This window comes from Bactrocera tryoni, chromosome 2 (genome assembly GCF_016617805.1).
Source record: "Bactrocera tryoni isolate S06 chromosome 2, CSIRO_BtryS06_freeze2, whole genome shotgun sequence".
NCBI classification, from domain to species: Eukaryota; Metazoa; Arthropoda; class Insecta; order Diptera; family Tephritidae; genus Bactrocera; species Bactrocera tryoni.
The window spans coordinates 70528573-70548446 of record NC_052500.1 but is presented as its reverse complement, the minus strand read 5'-3'; the positions used below and the strand labels follow the sequence as shown (position 1 = coordinate 70548446).

General features: G+C 33.6%; 1 protein-coding gene across 1 annotated transcript in view; it reads right to left on the bottom strand.

The window, feature by feature from the left end:
- The window catches only part of LOC120767559 (scavenger receptor class B member 1), a 69161-nt gene extending 51228 nt beyond the window's left edge, over positions 1–17933 (bottom strand). The window contains exon 1 of the mRNA XM_040093696.1: positions 17661–17933. Coding sequence (XP_039949630.1) covers positions 17661–17679 — 19 coding nt within the window. The 5' untranslated portion in view covers positions 17680–17933. The remainder of the gene's footprint in view (positions 1–17660) is intronic.
- Positions 17934–19874: the final 1941 nt, after the last annotated feature.

The following is a 19874-nucleotide window of genomic DNA, read 5'->3' as shown; positions in this document are numbered from 1 at the left end:
CCACCTCCCATAGAAAGGTTATGTTGAAAAACACTGAAAGTGCGATAACCGACTAACAAAAAACGTCAGAAACACTAAATTTTACGGAAGAAATGGCAGAAGGAAGCTGCACCCAGGCTTTTTTATACTCTCGCAACAATGTTGCTAACGAGAGTATTATAGTTTTGTTCACATAACGGTTGTTTGTAAGTCCTAAAACTAAAAGAGTCAGATATAGGGTTATATATACCAAAGTGATCAGGGTGACGAGTAGAGTCAAAATCCGGATGTTTGTCTGTCCGTCCGTCTGTCCATCCGTCCGTGCAAGCTGTAACTTGAGTAAAAATTGAGATATCATGATGAAACTTGGTACACGTATTCCTTGGCTCCATAAGAAGGTTAAGTTCGAAGATGGGCAAAATCGACCCACTGCCACGCCCACAAAATGGCGGAAACCGAAAACCTATAAAGTGTCATAACTAAGCCATAAATAAAGATATTAAAGTGAAATTTGGCACAAAGGATCGCATTAGGGAGGGCATATTTGGACCCAATTGTTTTGGAAAAGTGGGCGTGGCCCCGCCCCCTACTAAGTTTTTTGTACATATCTCGGAAACTACTATAGCTATGTCAACCAAACTCTACAGAGCCGTTTTTTAAGGCATTTCCATATACAGTTCAAAAATGGAAGAAATCGGATAATAACCACGCCCACCTCCCATACAAAGGTTATGTTGAAAATCACTAAAAGTGCGTTAACCGACTCATAAAAAACGTCAGAAACACTAAATTTTACGGAAAAAATGGCAGAAGGAAGCTGCATCCAGGCTCTTTATAAAAATTGAAAATGGGCGTGGCGCCGCCCACTTATGGACCAAGAACCATATCTCAGGAACTACTAGACCGATTTCAATGAAATTCGGTATATAATGTTTTCTTAACACCCTGATGACATGTACGAAATATGGGTGAAATCGGTTCACAACCACGCCTTCTTTTAATATAAAGCTATTTTGAATTCCATCTGATGCCTTCTCTGTATAATACGAGTATAAACATTAGGAACCAATGATGATAGCGGAATAAAACTTTACAAAAATACGGTATTTGAAAAATATTTAAATGACGAATAATGAAATCTCGATTATCACTTTACCATGCGAGAGTATAAAATGTTCGGTGACACCCGAACTTAGCCCTTCCTTACTTGTTTAAATTGAAAATGGCGTGGCCTCGCCCACTTATTGACCAAAAACCATATCTCAGGAATTACTAGACCGATTTCAATGAAATTCGGTATATAATATTTTCTTAACACCCTGATGACATGTACGAAATATGGGTGACGAAATATGGGTGAAATAGGTACTTTACAAAAATACGGTATTTGAAAAATATGTAAATGACGTATAATGAAATCTCGATTATCACTTTATCATGCGAGAGTATAAAATGTTCGGTGACACCCGAACTTAGCCCTTCCTTACTTGTTGATAAATATATTTTATGGAAATATTCAGTAAATTACAAAGGGAAACTTGAAAAAGGAAAATTTTAGGTTTCACTGCAATTATTATATTATTTTTACGCAATATTTATTAATTGTTTCAAAGCGCGAATATATTCCATATATCCAATTATATGCTTATATAATATAAAATTAAATACGTTTTTGGTTTCCATTACAAATCACGTCATCAATAATCAATTCATAACTTGTCTACACCGTTAAAAGGTTTAGTATGAGCAAACATTTACAAATTACCCATATTATCGCTTTTTCACCATACATATTCATATATTTTATGCACACGTAGTTAAAAGGTATTACCGCACGTACAAATCAATCAGCAATTAAAAACAATCAAATCGATAATTGTGAAAGTAATTGCAAATGAAATCGATCGCGTTTGCTTCCGACAACCGAAAGACAGCGCAAAGGATTGCGCAGCACTTGTTACAATTTTTTCAACTAAAACAGATATTTTTTTTTTATTTTCCATGTGCATATGTTACATAGAACAGTTCTGGACTTTTTGTTATGAAGTATTACTGCATTTAGCCATTAAGTGTTAGGTGCAAATTCAATTATAGTGAGTTGTTAATAATTGACCTAAAGTAATTTTAACGCTAATTTCATATTAATTACAGTGTTTAAAAAAAGTACTCTTACAGGCAAGCATACATACGTACATTTGAGGAGCGTGTGTAACAGCTGAAGATGGCAGCCGTCATAAAGATTCATAAATGTAACCATAAAAGTTTTTATGATCAATTTTATTTAATTTTTTTTTTTAGTTTTTAAATTATAAGTTACGAGTGTGAGCTTTGAAGTGCGAGAATAATAATCGATTTCAGTGGAAACATTAAAGCAAAGATATGTACTGAAGTCCAGTGGTAATTAATGAGGCTTGAGCGCAAGCGCATTGAATTTGGTGGAGGGGCTATGGCATATAGACCATGATTTACAGGTTTAACAGGAGTGAAAATTTTGTAATTATACTAATATGAGCAAAAAACAAGTAAGACTTTGTTCATAATATATTCTTCAAAGTCGATGTCGTCGTCTTCAAAGTAATCTCCCTCGCTGCCAACGTTTTTTCCAATCCTCGAAACAGTTGCTAAAGTCAATTTCCCGAATAGCCTTCAATGCACGTATGTAGTGATCCACGTTAACTCAAAACGGTTTCCCTGGAGCAGTCGTTTGAGTTTGTTGAATAGCCAGAAGTGACACGAAGCTAAATCAGGCGATATCGGTCGAAAATTTGGCGAAAAACTCACGTAGAATCAATGGAGTATGCGCCGTGCATTATCGTGGTGCAAAAACCTAGAGATGTCGGTCCATAATTCCGGTCTCTTTTTACGAATAGCTTTGCGCAAACGACGCATAATACTCAATTAGTATTACTCATTCACAGTTTGGTCGGCCAGAAAGAATTCGGGGTGCACTGATAATCGAAGAATACTGTCAACATAATCTTGATTTTTGACCTGCTTTGACGTGGTTTGTTCAGCTTCGCCTTACCTTTGCTACAATATTCGCCAAGTAATCGTATGTTTCAGGGTCGTAAATATAGATCCAAGACTCATCGCCAGTAATAATATGTTTCATAACATCCTGCTAGTCGGAAAGCATTGTTTCACAGTCCTTAATGCGACGCTGTTAATTTTCGAAAAAATTAAGAGATTTTGGAACCAATCGCGATTTCAATTTTCTTAGGCTCAAATGATCTTTCAAAATGGTTTTCACCCTTGCGATATTCCAACGATGCCAGTAAGATCTCTGACTGTTAATCGCACCAATTCCTTCATTTTATTTACGTGTTGTTAAACCCTTCGTTTGTCTGTAGGCACTGAAGAGGATATCAGATACACTGAGAAGAAGCTTCACATATTGTTTTCGAACTACACCTAATCAGAGTTTTTCCACATCCTCGAGTAGATCTCTTGTTTTGGCTAGTCTGATAAATTTTGGGGACCTCTGATTATCAGCATCACCCTGTGACTACAAAGATTCGAACATACACGAAAACCAGCAGAAAGCGGACGGTCTCTACGGTATTAAAACAAAAAACACATAGCTTCAAGTGATATGTTAGGTCATTAGTCTTATAAAGCACTAATGTAATGAGGGTAGAGTATGCGAAATAGGAGCAACATGGCTATTTTGGGACTAAAGTTTCGAGTATACTGCGAGACCGCTATTGAATTATTAATACTAGGGATATATGTTGTTAAAGTGAGAGAGCTGATGGGTCTTAGTTTCGATCTGTTGCGCGACCTTCGAGAAGGAAGTTTTGAGTTGATTATTTTTATTTCCTTCCAATCGACTTAGGCTTTCTGACATCCGTTAATCAATCTTGAGTCCTCATTAGGTCAGTGTCCAGTTAGAACTTCCAAAACTTTTGAAAGTGGAACTTCGCTGTGGGCGGGGTGCTCACTTGGCCTCTTTTGATTTACCCTGGGCGAGTAAGACCTTGAAATTACACAGTTTCTAGTATCTGACCAGCGCTTAACGATCTTTCTTTAGACACAACAATGCTGTAGTGAACCAGGAGAACTTCAGAAGAAGCCGGTGGAGCCGCTACCTGTTCCTATTCAAGCTAGTGAGACTAAAGAACCTGATCAGCTGTGCAATTTTCGCAATTAATCTCAACCCGGAACCCAATCAACCTAATCGTGAAGTAGCTCGATACCAAGGATATGAAGTCTAGACAATCCTTCACTTTGCTATGAACTCTATCAGCTTAATCATAAAGTATTTCGATGCCAAAGATAAGGAGTCTAGACATTCCTTTACTAGGCTTGAGCGGAGAAGCCGCGAGCTTCATAGTAAGGCCTGTAATAATATTCCAGGAGTTAGCAAGCTATCTTTGCTGTGAACCCAAACAGTCTAATCATGATGTAGCTCAATGCCAAGGATTAGGAATCGAGACATTCCTGGTCTTGAGCGGAGAACCCGCGAGCTTCATAGTAAGACCTGTAATAATATTCCAGAAGTTAGCAAGCTACTATATCTTTGCTGCGAAGAGAAATTTTCATCAGAACTGATGAGCGTTTCAATTCAATTTGGCTTTTGGTTTACTTCCGCATTATTTTCTCGTTTAGTAATATTACAAATGACGTAAAAGTTGCGAAGCCTAAGAGCGGTGCTAAGCAACACTTCCACACAAAAATCACATGTGATAAACAAAAAACAAAATACACATGATTACGCATGCCTCGGTTCAGTTTAATTAATTTGCTATTTTTTAACGGATTTACATACAAAAGAAGCCTCTTTTTAGTTTAGAGCATGACATCTTCATGAATAAAAAATTTCTCAATTTACGAACAGTTCTAAATTGTTTCGAAAATTAGCATATCTATTTGTGTTCTATTAATTTTTATACCTAAGTGATTGCGTACTTTTCGAAGTAAATATTGAGCATGAGTTCATGGGGGTCACTAGATTTTCGGCACATGTGCAAAAATCCAAAACAAAGCAATAAACCCCAAATAAGCCGCTTAAATTTGAAATAGTAATTTTTTTCACAAATATAAATTTAATTTAATGCATTGGCATGAATGAAATACGAGGGTATATCAATGAGTAATTGAATTTGGCACTAAAATCGTTATCGAAGTGTTACCTAAAACTTCATTCAATTGACTTGTTTTGAAAACGACCAGCTATCTGCCGAAGTCAAACTCATTTTGAAATTGTGCAATCGTCAGCCTCACACCCAACAAACTGAGTTGTCTTGCTTTCCTCCGCAGTCACTTCCTCTATGTCATATAGCAATGTTGAATCTTCATGGACTAACCGTGTACTTGGACTAAGGAATCTAAAGGTCATTCGTAAGTATGTCATATAAATTATATATATATATGCATATTGATTTCTACATTTGTCTGTATGTACGTAGGAAGCAAAAAGAAGGGTTTGATTGCTTATATTTGCTTCTTATCAGCACCGCATATACTCGTATTTTCTTTCTATAATCTGCGGCTATAAAACCTTAATAACACTCAATCGCATCGGCCGTATTTTGTTGTTCTTTAATGCCTATCTATGCTTTGCCGTGCTGCAGGGCATTTTCTTTTTTTTTGTTTGTTGCGCGGTGTTTTCGAGTACTGAAATGTCCTTGTAACACTTTTTGTTGAACTGATTTTGTGGGGAACGCGCTTTTTTAAAACAAACCGTTTGTTTACATGAATATACATATGTACATATTTGTTTTCTTTTTTTTTAATAGATTCAGCAAAAATAATGAAAAACTTCCTTTGCTTGTCAAGTTCATGTGATGATAGTGTGCTAGGGCTGTCAATAGTTATCTTTCCAGCATACAGTGTGGCAGAAAAGTATATACACAATATAGGTTTACAACATATTTTACTTCGGTCTTTTTCTTTCGGTTGTACTATTTGAGGTGGACCACGTTTCGATAGCAATTGTACCGGGGGTGCTTTGCAAGATAATAAAATTATGAAGTTTCATTGAAGCCGGTATCAAAATGGGACTTTATCCTCGGCTGATGGTAATCTCCTTTGACATGATTGAGCGAATTATGACAGTTTTGAAATTGAGTTCCCAACGACCAAAGTTGTCAAGCCCACAAAACATGCGATATCGATAATAATATCGAAAATGTGCAGAATATATGCACGAAACTCGTCTTTCCAATATTAGACTTATAACAGAGGCTCGCAACAGATTTTGAGCGATGTTTTGAATATTATGCCGGTCACTATCAAGCTTATATGAAAAGAATTAAATGTTTTTGCAAAAGGATCAACGCTTCGAGGTTGCCGAAGAATTTTTTCTGATGAAATCCCAACAAATTAACCTTTCCAGATTTAAATTCCTTTGACTTAACTGCCCGGCGAACAATTAAAGCCGTGGGAAGAGTAGGTGTTAATCAAAGTTTATATATATTTTCCTCTAACAGTAGGAAGCAAAGTTTTTCGGATTATAAATACATAAATTTAAAGCAACGGTACAATCTCAGAAGAAATTGTTCAAATACAGATTACGGAGTTACGATTCAAATCAGGTCCTTGTATGGACACCTTTTTTATTTGACAAGATATTCATATTCGCGGAAAATTGCACAGATTATGCTACAATACAGCGCTATAGCGTCCGAAGAAATCGTTTAGTTCAAGCTACTAAAGCAGCTGCCATACAATCTGGTCAATCCAAATCAAGATAAGATTATTAAGTTCCTCTGGCTCTACGAAACCATAGTGAAGCCCATTTATATATAATATGTTATATGGAGTCATTATGTAATACGAGGATTCTAGAAAGGATCACTGTAGAGCTTTCAACAGCTGGCGCTGAACAGCATGCGTGGTGCGCTAAGGTCCACTTCAACCATGGCACTTAATGCCATTTTAAACATGGTGCTCGTAGACATCGTCGGAAGATGTATGGCCACGAAAGTTGCTATCAGACTCAGACAATCTGGGTTCCTAAATGAACACATGTCTGAACACTCGGATATCCTCACACACTTTGATTTAATAACTGGTCTTTTGGATGATAGAGTCACCAAACCGAAATCTGGCGGCTCCTTCTCTGCCCAAATACCAGCGAGGTAGTTGGTTGGAAAGAAGCCGTTCCAGGAGTGGGAAATCTGGGTTCCTAAATGAACACATGTCTGAACACTCGGATATCATCACACACTTGGACTTCATACCGGCTCACTTGGACCATGGAGTCGCCAAACTGAACTATGGCGGCACCTTCTCTGCACATATACCGGCGAGGGAGTTGTGGGTGGGAAGAAGCCGTTGGAAAAGAGGGGCAGTGAGTTTCTTTACAGATGGGTAAAAGCTTGGGGGGAAGGTTGGTGGCGGGGTTTACTGTCAGGGGCTCTCTATCAACTCCTGCTTCAAACTACCTTACTACTGCTCGAGTCTCTTTGTGATAAGACTGTTATGGGTGCCATGCCACAGTGGAATCGCAGGCAATTGTAAAGCTGATGAGCTAGCAAGGAAAGGCAATGAGACGGGTTGGTGTTCCCGTAACCTACTACTAGATAGCTGGGCTTTGCAGGAGCTTAGCGAGCGCTGGGCCACCATCGGTACATGCGCGTCGCAAACTTCTTTTGACCCAAGATCAATTGCATGAGAACTAGTGATCTCTTTGCTCTCAGTAAAACTAGCCTCTTCCTAGTTGTGAGGGTTTGAAACAGGTTATTGCCCTATTGGCGTCCATGATCTAAGGCTCAGAATCTTACCGGAGGTCATATACAAATGCTGTATGGAAGCAGACGAGATGGAAACATCTCAACAGTTACTTCTTGACTGTCCCGCGTTTGGAAGGTCAAGGCTTAGACACTTGGACTTGAGCGCATACCTTCAGACATCCCACCGAACTGGCGGGAATGGAAATTAAACGCCTGTGCAAATTTGTATAGCTTCACAAAGGACTACATATAGTAGTCCACGTGTGATCTCTCAAGATCAGCCATCTAACCTAACCTTTTATGCTATGCACCTGTGAAGGGTATTACAGCTTCGGTGCTGCAGTTAACTTTGTTCAAGTTTTTTATATTATTTAAACGACAAAAAATGTTTTTTTTCAGCTCGCTGCGAAAAAAAAATTTAAAAAAAATTAAACGAAAAAAATGTTTGTTTGCACACTTTTTCGATCCACTGTTCTTCAACACAAATGTATTTAGAATTTTCGTAGGAGTAACAACGGGAAGTCAAACTCATGTGTTGAAACATGTGAGAAATACAAATCAGTAACAAAAACATAAACTTAACTGATAACAGTGAAACGGTGGCCACGTGAGTAACTGACAAGTAAATCAATAATTCGGCTATTAATAATTTTCAACTGATTAACTGTGTTCATTAGCTGTCAAAAGGTCAGTGTTGGTGACCCTAGTTAAATATAATTGTCTAAATAAATTAATTCCGAAAAGTTATTTTTCTTCAAAATAATTAAAAGTTGATTGGTAAATAGCATAATTAAAATTGATTACGATTTTGACATTGTTTTGACATGCAAACATATGTAAGTAATTGCAAAATTTTTAGCAATAAATATGGCACTTTAATATTACCGTTATGGGTATGTAGTATGTAAATAGTTTATTTGTAGTTTTGAAAGGAAAGAAATTGAACTGATTTGAACTGTGTACTTATATAAAGTCCAAATGTCGGAAGCGTTGATAAGGATGAGGAATCCAACGTGAGTGTGAGGCACCCAGTTGCGGTATCATAACGGGCATCATAAACAAATATTAACAAAAACAATAATAAAAAGTAGTTTGTTGACTTAGAAAATGCGAAATGTAATGCAAACGACACTTTTATGCAACTTTGTTAGCAGAGGACTTTTGAAAGTTCCTGGTGATTGCGCGAAGTATTTCGCTTACGTTGCGTTTTGTACGCACTACGTGAGCAAAATATTGCATGTTTTGGAACTTTTATATATAATTCTTAATACTTTTATATATAAAATTGTTTGCTTAGTCTATAGTAAAGTATTTAGGTCGAACACTCTCGAAAGGAGTTTTGTAGTTGCTCTAAATTAAGCCTAAAACATACTTAGTTCGACAAGCAAAGTGTTACGAGCGAATATCGATCAAATATGAGTTTATATGTAATCTGCAAATTTCCTATATCTTTTTTCTAATTTTTTGTTTTTGATTTTAATATTTTCTGCCTTTACTATGTCCAGCCTAAACTTCTGTTTTCTTGTTTTGAAGCTACAGACTCAAAGATAATTGTCTTTGCTGGTTTTAATATATGTGTATTATAGAAATTCACTGCAAGTTCCGGCACCCTGAAGGATGATTACTACTCTTAAACTACATTACGGCACTCCATCTGGTATCGCTAAGGACCAAAACTGGTCTATGCGTGGCACCCAAGCGTACCAGAGTAACCCAACCTAATCTAAAAAGGATAAGCTCGCCGTTCCTCAAAATATATATTTTCACTGCTCATCTCAAATTTGATCCGGACTGTTCCATCTTCACTGCATGCGCAAAACAAGACGATAGAAATAAAATTTCTAAATTGAAGCTTCTTTATCTTCGTGTGATATCCATATGTCAATGTGTTTGACACTGTTTTTTTATGACGTGAATAGTTTAACTGGCCAGTTTTACAATGGAAAAGATAATTAAATAATGTATTTGTTCGAAATTTTGTGTTTCGAATAATGGACTCACGGCTACGGAATCATTGAAAATGTTACAGAACTGTTTTGGAGAGTTTACTTTATCGTGAATACAAGTTTTTGATACGCATAAAGTATTCAGTGAATGTCGTGAAGTCATCGAAACCTTGTTCATGCGAGTGGTCCATCTAGCTCAGTTAACGACAATGTCGAAAAAGTTAAAGAAATAGTGCTTAAATGTCATCGTGTTGGCATCAGAGCGATAGCAGAGGATCTCAATATCTTTTATGAACCGACTTAATATATTTTTATTGATATTTTACGTATGAAACGTTGCCTGAATTGCGTTGAAGACCTGAATCTTTTGCAAAAACGATGTGGAGTAGAGGTCAAAAGAGAAATGCTAGACAACGTAGCCGAGAACAATACATTCATCAAACGTTACATTATTATTACTGTTATTATTGCTGTTGATGCGATGTAATTTTATGGATATGATATCAAAATTGTCCAAAAATCTAGCTGGCGCTACAAAAATGAGCTGACACCTAAAAACCAAAATTCACTGAAGACACTGAAGACCATTCCAACCAAGAGATTTATATAAAAAGTGTAAAGAATATTGAATAAAGACTTGCTTGTATTGACTGAGGCCCTAATTTGAAGGTGGTAATAAAGATTTGTATTGAAAGCCGTTCCCACAACAGTCGGGTCTACGAAACCGGAACGGACCTGGATTTTTATCCGCACATGGACTATTAAGTCGGCAGATTTCTCTCGTGCCCGTGTCAATTTTGGTCAACTGGTATATTTCTATGTACTTTTGCAAAATCATTTAAACCGAAAACGATTAAATATTGCGTTAAAAACCGAGAATACTCTCTTTTAGTGTATTTTTAGAAATTTTCGTGTTTAATATTCGGAACCACCGTGTGGTCAACCAACAAAAGTAAGAAGTTTATTAGTTCAACATGAAATTTATGAATCTGAAATTAAAAAATGTTATAATTTTTTACAGCTGAAAATAAATCTCGTGGAGGCTGCCACATGTTTAATAATTTCAATTCAATAAAATTGCATAGAAAACATAACTACTACAGCAAGGATTCAAATTATAGGTTTTCCAGGCGCAGCATTAAAATATTTTTGAAAAGAGTTGCCACCTATTTTATTTTAATTGAAAAATAAATTAAATATTATGGCATGGGTATTAAACAAAGGATATTTAGCGCTTACAGTTAAAATATTTGTAAATGAGTTGCCACTTGTTTCAAACGAATTGTTAAAATAATGAAATATTCACCTGTTTCAATTCAATTAAAAATTTAAAAATAGTTTAAATATTATAGCACGGTTATTAAACAGGGCTTACAGTTAAAATATTGATTAATTAAATAATTTAATTTTAAGAGTTGCCATCTGTTTCAATTTAATTGAAAAATAAATGCAATATTATAGTACAGCTATTAAGCAAAGTATATTTAAGGCTCGCAGTTAAAAATTTTTTAAGGGTTGCCACATGTTTGAAGCGAGTTATTAAAAAAATTCCAATATGGGTATCAAACTAAACCGGCTTAAGAAAGATTTTACACAAATGCATTTTGTGTAGCGCTACAAGCTGTTCCAAAATTTAAATTAAATTTTAATAATTTAATAAAATAATATAATGAAATACCGGCTCAACCAATGTTTGTTGAGGCTAAGTTTAATTGGCTTTTTTAATATTCTATATTCAATATTCTATATACCTTACACCTATCCATACTCATTTTTAACATATGTATGTATCTGTAGAAATTACTTCAATATTGCATAAATCTCAAGCAGTTTGAATAATTTACATGCACAATTGATCGCACGAGCTTCATAAAATCTTTATTTATACGTACACAGTATGTATACTTGTATGAAAACGGATTCGGCTATCTATATGTACATATGTATATACAAACATACAGTATGTAAGTCTGAATATAAAATAGCAATTATTGCATCATTTTAAGACAGATAATATTCGGCTTAATTTTTTATACACTGAACGGGGTATAAACTTTTCCCGAAATTTGTTACACCCAAAAGAAAACGTCGGAGATCCTAAAATATATAGTACATATTTTATTATTCCTTATTTGTTTGCATATATCGTCACCTAAAATGCAAAATAACGTAACATCATTTTTCCTAAGTTTACAGGCGAAGGATAAACCGATATAAAGGAATTGCTCATATTGAAACAAAATTTGAGTTTCGGTTATATAAGGGTTATACATCGGTTATAAAATGGTTTTATTTCGGTTATAAAATGGTTATATTTCGGTTATAAAATGGTTATATTTCGGTTATAAAATGGTTATATTTCGGTTATGAAATGGTTATATTTCGGTTATAAAATGGTTATATATTGGTTATATCTGACAACGAAAGATATAGTTAATCATAAGTAAAAAATCAATTTCGATTCTTTTGGCTTTGTTTTTTAAGAAAATGGTTCAATCTCTGTATGGCTGGCTCAGATCGGTTTACTATAAACATATAGCTCACCTACAAGCTGATGGTTTAAAATAAAGTGTTTGAAGAAAAAAAAAATTATTTGACAAGATATCATCAGGAAATTTGGTATAGATTATTGTCATAGGCAATGCCATAATATACGAAGATTTTATTCAGATCTCACTACTATAGCATATAGCTCCCATATAAACTAACCGATAAAAATAAAGATATTTTTATACCCTTTTATACTACGTTTTATACTATAAGAAATGCACCTATGAAGGTTACTATATCGTTTTCTTTTTTCAATATGAAAATTTATTTTTTTCTTTGTCACATAAACATAAAATAACGGTATTATGGCATTGTTTCGTTTTTTGTTTCTTTTTTTTTTGGCAGACGTTTGTTCGTTTGACACCATACAGCCACGTGCAGCAGACAACCAAAAAATTAAAAAAAAAAATTAAAAAAAAAAATTTAAAAAAATTAAAAAAAAAAATGATTAAAAATAAAATGATCATTTGCTAGGACAAATTAAATCAGCCCTCAACAACAATTATCATATTATCGCATATGACAATGGAGCGTACGAAAGCGAGCAAGCGAGGCCTGGCCTGTGCGTACATACATACATGCATACATACAAGCAATTAACCAAAACGGACACTGTTTTGTTTTGATTTTTTCTTCTCATGTGTATATGTACATATATGTTTTGCAAGTCTACATACATATATACAATTTGAATCTGCTATAAATACTTTTAATAAAAATTCATTGAAAGAAGTCGCCACAGATTAGCTAAACAGCCCAAATCGGGCTAATCAGTCAGGGCAAAGTAAATCGTTTCATTAACTAAGTGATCATCACACTTACTTACACATACATACATATGTATATAAATATTTTAATATACATATGTATGTATATATATATATATATATTTGTACTATTGTACAAATTTTATTTTTGGTTATCTCTGCGTAGAAGTTTTTTTTAGCATAAGCCCATACATGACGCCACTTAGTAGTACTTGACTTATGTACTGTTATGTTTAGTAGTGGCTTGCACTCATTATTTAATCACGTACGCCACAGCAATTAAAAAATTTGTATTTTATTCGGAAATTCTTTCTTTATACTTATGTACATTAGAGTGGGTCGATTAACAAAGAGCAAAAAACAGACGAAAAATCACGTATCCGGGTAATGTGCTACGGATCATGCTGAAAAACTTTCCATAAGAGACTAAGAATCGCTAACGACCCCGCGATTATTAAGGCAAAGTTTTTTAGGGATTGCGAAAATTTGTTCGTCAGTTTTTGAGATATCACAAATGAAATTTAATATGTATGTGTATAGTAGTATTCTATTGATCATTTACCGGAATCTATTATTCAGATTTTTTAGGCTTCGACTTAAAAATTGCTGGCTTGAAGCCGGTTTTAGACCTATAGCCTCTTGGCACAGTAAAAAAATCGACCCGCTCTAATGTACATATGTATGTATTTTCTATTATTTACCAACGTCGAAAGAGTCTCAAGCATTTGTTTAGTAAATATTTAACAAAACTTTCACTATTGGTTCGACACCTGTGACATTGTCAGCGGTTTTATGAGGCGTGCTAAGCTTTGCTTGAATATGAATATTGTTATATAATTTGTTCTTAGTAACATACAAACATTTATATTGCAATATTGACTTCCGTTGTGATGATTCAATTTCGTTGGCACTTTGTTTAATGCAAATGAACATATGTTTGTAAATATTTTTTTTTTTAATTTAATAACTTTTTGTTGGAGGACAAATTGGGGTTAGGTTGAGCTAGTGACATAAAATCTCTATAAAGCAGAAACGGACAAGTTAAAACGTTAACTTTGGCTGCCAGGTGCATTTTGTATATGATTAAAGGATATTAAGGATATTAAGAGATCTCTGCTGTACCCAATTCACCGTGTTCGTAAAAAGTATGATAACCAAATCGTTAGCTAGATGTGGGTTTGGGCAAGGGTGCCCTTACTTGTGTGCTCTACTGTTTCCGACAATTCCGCTGAGACAAGACAGCCAGACAAATTTAATATGGAAGTAACTGTTGTCCGGATGGATGAAAACACTCCAGCTCTGAAAGTATTCGACGCAGTACCCGCCGGGGGAAGCAGAGTAAGAGGAAGACCTCCACTCCGTTGGAAGGACCAAGTGGAGAAGGACCTGGCTTCGCTTGGAATATCCAATTGGCGCCACGCAGCGAAAAGAAGAAACGACTGGCGCGCTGTTGTTAACTCGGCTATAATCGCGTAAGCGGTGTCTACGCCAATTAAGAAGAAGAACTTTATGCTACAGCTAGTGAGGTCATTCACTTCTTGAGCAGCTTTGAGCTCACAGTCAGCGAGCTTAGAGCCTGTATAGCAATTCTGCCAACTGAGGGAGTGCACACCTTTTTAAAACGACACATACATACTTCTACTACAGTGGGCTGGTAGTCTAAAGCAAGAGTGGATTGAAAGAGATTCGCGTCTGAAGACTTTCCCAATGCGCCTCTTCTCCAGTGACTTCGCCCCTCACATATCCCTCGTAGGTAAGAATAGATCCCAGTTATCCCTTTCCTTCTGAAGTATTAAAGTTTAAAAGCCCAATCAAGTAAATAAATTGATAATTCATTTTTATTTTTTAATAATTTTGTTTGAATAAAAATAAATTTATTATAATGATAGTTTATAAATTATTAGTTAATTCATTTAACTTAATAATAATTTATAAATTATTAATTAATTAATTTAATTAAAAATTTAATTAATTTAATTTAATTAAAAATTTAAATTATTGGTTAATTAATTTAATTTAATAACACTTTATAAATTATTAATTAATTAATTTAATTAAAAATTTAATTAATAATTTAATTAATTAATTAGTTTAATTAATGTTTTGTTATAAAATTTATATAATAATTTATAGTTGGGATATTTTATTAATATTTTTCATAGAAATTATTTAAAAAACAAGAAAAAACGTTAACTTCGGCTGCACCGAAGCTAATATACCCTTCACAGGTGCATTAGTAACTATGTGTTCAGTTTGTATGGCAGCTATATGCTATAGTTAACCGATCTGATCAATTTCTTCGGAGATTACATTGTTGCCTTAGGAAATAATCTATAACAAATTTGGTGAAGATACATTGTCAAATGTGAAAGTTTTCCATACAAGAACTTGATTCCGATCGTTCAGTTTATATGTCAGCTATATGTTATAGTGGTCCGATATCGGCCGTTCCGACAAATGAGCAGCTTCTTGAAGAGAAAATGACGTTTGCAAAATTTCGAAAGGATATCTTAAAAACTGAGGGACTAGTTCGTATATATACAGACGGACGGACGGACAGACAGACAGACGGACATGGTTAAATCGACTCAGCTAAACATACTGATCATTTATATATGTACTTTATAGGGTCTCCGACGCTTCTTTCTGGGTGTTACAAACATCGTGACAAACTTAATATACCCTGTTCAGGGTATAATTAACAAGTAAGGAAGCCTGAAGGATGCAACCGAATATTTTATACTCTTGTAACTAGCAAGAATCACAGCTTAAAGTGAAAACTGTCAACCAGAGGATAGGAATCTAAGCAATTATATGTATATACAGTTGAATATCCCTAACTAGAATCACCATAATCCACAAAAAACCTTCAAGTTAGAGTGACTTCGAGTTATGTAAGGAAATCTGTATGAGATTTGACCTGCTTGCCAATTCAAGAGTTCCATTTATGGAGAACTTATACTACATATATATCATATATATCACTCACATATTCGACAATAGATTTGTTAGAAAAACAAAAATCATTATATGTAGTATATGAGAAATGGGTTAGTATTGACCCGATTTTACCTATTAACTATTATCATGCCACATACTAAAAAAAACTTTCCCTGGATTTCATTAGGGTCCCTCACATACAATCACCAATCATATGGAGCAAAATGTGCCGGATGCTCGAAATCCTGGTAATATCTAGTATGGGGGCTAGGTAAAGTTTTCACCCAATTGTAACTATTCTAGGCGCAAATATGTATACTGTTATGGGTAAAATATGTTCTGTAATTTTCATTTAGATAACTTTAATATTGGCCGATATATGCGATATAAAGTCACCCGAAAGTGCAAAAATCTTTATATTAGGTATATGGGGGCTAAGAGAAATATTGGCCTGATTCAATACATTTTTGACATACAGACATACCATTGTCAGAAATGGATTATCACTGAATCTTACACATAGACCGAAATTTACGGTAAAAATTCAACTATAGTTACTGGGTCCAAATATTCGGTACCTTGGGGCTTGCACAGTTTTTGTTGGATTTGAAAAACTTTTGGTCATAAGATAGATAAGGGATTATTCGTGCACAGTTTTATCCCGTTATATTAATGTCTACTTGATTTGTATACCGGAAGGTGAAAGGTTGCAGTCTGATTTCGCCCACTTTAGCACTATGAAGTAGGAATATTAGTGTAATATTAAGTACCAAATTTGATTAAGATCGGTTGAGGTTTGTGATGTTACTTTAAAGTCCGCTCATAGCATTTCGGGTGTAAAATTTAATGTATCTGGCGTATTTAGTTATTGAATTAACACGCTTTAAGTAGTTTTTAACAGCGCCGTTATATGGGGAGTGGGCGGCATTATCATCCGATTTCTTTCATTTTCACAGTTTTGGTCATCTTCTTATAGGAATTGTTTTAAGTGAATTTGGCTACTGTAGCTGTAGTGGTTTAGGAGATATGTACATTAAAACTATTAGAGAGCTGAATATATGTACTTCGGGCATTGCAGAAAAATGGTTTTCAGATCATGGTGTTGATGAAACAAATCAAAAACCTATGGAGAATCGTTAAGGAAAATATTGGACCCTAAACTGGACTTTAAACTGAAAAATAAGGCGTAACTCTGAGCGCAGGTTCAAAGGTCTGGTATTCTATTCCACAGAACACTTGCCGTAGCCTAATTCAGTCTATGTCTAGAAGATGTGTGTCTGTATTAGATATTGTATTAGAAAGGGTACAAAGTATTAACAAATTTTTCAATTAGTTTTCTTTAAAAAATAGTTTATTTTTTAATGAAAAATATTATATTTTTTGTCTTTCCAATTTTGAAATTCGGAAATTCGTTTTTCACTTTTCGTTTTTGCAATATTTAAGAATTGTTTTTTCTCACTATTTTTACTGTTATCAATAGCACTTCACATGAAGTAAATAATAAAAATATATTTTAGTTGAAAATAAATCAAATTCATATTTTTCTATAACGGAAAATTAGTACTATGGATTATTCTATTTTATTGTCCGTAACTGTATACATATCTATTTCGCTTAGTTCTAGGTGTTGCGTACAACCGTTATGTGAACAAGACTATTATACTCTAAACCAACATGTTGCAAGAGTATAAAAATTCTTTTATTTAATAAAAAAAAAATAAAAAACATTATGAATCTTAAAAAACTGAAGATAATTTTTAAATTGTTGAAAAAAATTTAAATTTCAATACATATTTACTTACGTGAGAGAGTTATAAACATTGTGCAGCTTCAAATTTTCACTTTTTACCAAGCAATGAAGTTATTTATCTCTCAAGCAGCATAAATTATTGAAGTAAAACTTTGAACTTTTAATTTATTTTTAAGATTTGTGAAATATATGCAGTTAAAATATCCTTTGTGGGAGCATTTGTTAAACTTTTATGTGTTAAATTGTTTCTTACTTTGTTTTTATAGTTCAGTGTGCTGCTAAGATGTCCAGAATGTTCAAATGTGGAAGAAGTGTTTGTGTTTTGATTTAATTTTTTACTATTTGTACACATAAGTTTTTTTAATAAAATTTTAGTTTTTACAAAAATTTTATTTTTTAGAAAAATTATATAGACTTTTTAGTTTATGCACTACACTTTTTATTTTTACTTTTTTTAGAACACTTTTTTTCTTTTTGACAAAAGCTGCGGTTTTTGTTAAATTTTTTAATTTGAAAAAATATTAAATTAATTTATTTTTTTTTTTAATTAAATTTTTAATCTGTTCCTTTAAATTTTTTAGTGTTCAAAACTTTTTATTTTAAATTTTTTTTATAAAATTTTTTTATTAAAAATTTTTTGGAAAAAATTTTTTTTAATATAAACTTTTTTATTGAAATTTTTATTTTTAGAACTTCACTTTCGCTAAATTTGCTTATCAACTTGCGCTTGTTGAAGCAATACTCGAGAGTAGAACCAGCACCACGGATTGATTGCACACCATAGAATGCTTCCTGCCTGTCCATACACACAATTTTATACTGCCCAGAGGCCGCCGAAAGAATTGCACGAAGCACAAAAAACTTCAAGCCCCAATTCGATTTTGATTACAACTTTTTTTATTTTATAAAATGCCATTTAAATACATATTTACATGCATATGTTTATATATATAATTATATGGGGCTTAAAGAAGCGGCGTAAATCGAAGCGCGTGTGTGAGACGACCCGAACACAATCAATTCTTGGTTGAAATCCCCGATCAGTAGATTGTACTGGCAGATACTGACAGACGTCTAGGCAAACGACTCGCAAAAAATAATCAAAATAAATAATATTAAAGTAGCAACGAATTTCGAAGCCCGAAGCACGCTGTATAGTATATGTATGTATGTATGTATGTCCGTGAAGGGGCTACTAGTTCACCCCAGTGGCAAGCGGGTCTAACAAATATAATCGCACTTGTAATTCATGATTTCAAATTAACAAAAAATAAATAAATATATACATACATATGAATGTACATACAAATATGCTAAATATAATAAATAATTCATACATATATACAAACATCACACTATAAATATGTCGCACTATGCATGTTAATAGATTATGGGGCCGGAAAGTTAAAACGACAAAAAAATTAAAATAAAAAAATATAGAAACTCTTGATATAAGAAATTAATTAGTATAAGATCTTAATTCTTGCGTAAAGGCTGATAAGCGGCTGTCTCAGGCGACGTATGCAAATCACTTCCTCTATGTATATACAGAGACGTCAACGGTATTGTTAAGCACATATTCCTACTTCTTAAACCTTTTTGTGTGTGAACACAGGTTAATAGAGGTGTTCAGAAGGGTTAAAAGAGAGTGAGTTTAAAAGGAAACGACAATAGGTGACGGAATAGGACTCGATGACTCTTGCCAGCGGAAAATGCTGGGAATTGAGGTTAAAATGGTTAGATGTATGTGTGTTTGTATGTTAGTATGTAATTTTTGTTGGTCGATATGTAATGTGTGTATGTTTGTATGTAATTTTGCATATCATCAGTATGTGATGTTTGAATGTTAATGAGAGCACTAATGAGCATGTTTAAGGAGTGGGATGAAATTTGCTTAATATGTTGAGGAAGTGGTGGAATTACAGAGAGTAGAGTAAACGCACGGTACAATAAAGTTCAAGTTCACAACTTTTCGAGCGATTTAAAATTTCTTTGAATATTTTTGTTTTTGTTTGGCTTTGTTAAATAAAATAAAAAAATAAAAATATTTAAAAAATTAGAAAAAACAACAATTAAAAGTTTAATTAATATTTTTTTTACTTAATTGATAATTTTTTAAATAATTTTCTGTTAATTATTTATTTAATAATAATTCACTTAATTAATTAAGAATACTTTATAATTTTCACATATTTAAAAAAAAATAAAAAAAAAATATTATTTAATTATTACCTTTTTTTTAATTAATTGATATTTTTTTGTAATT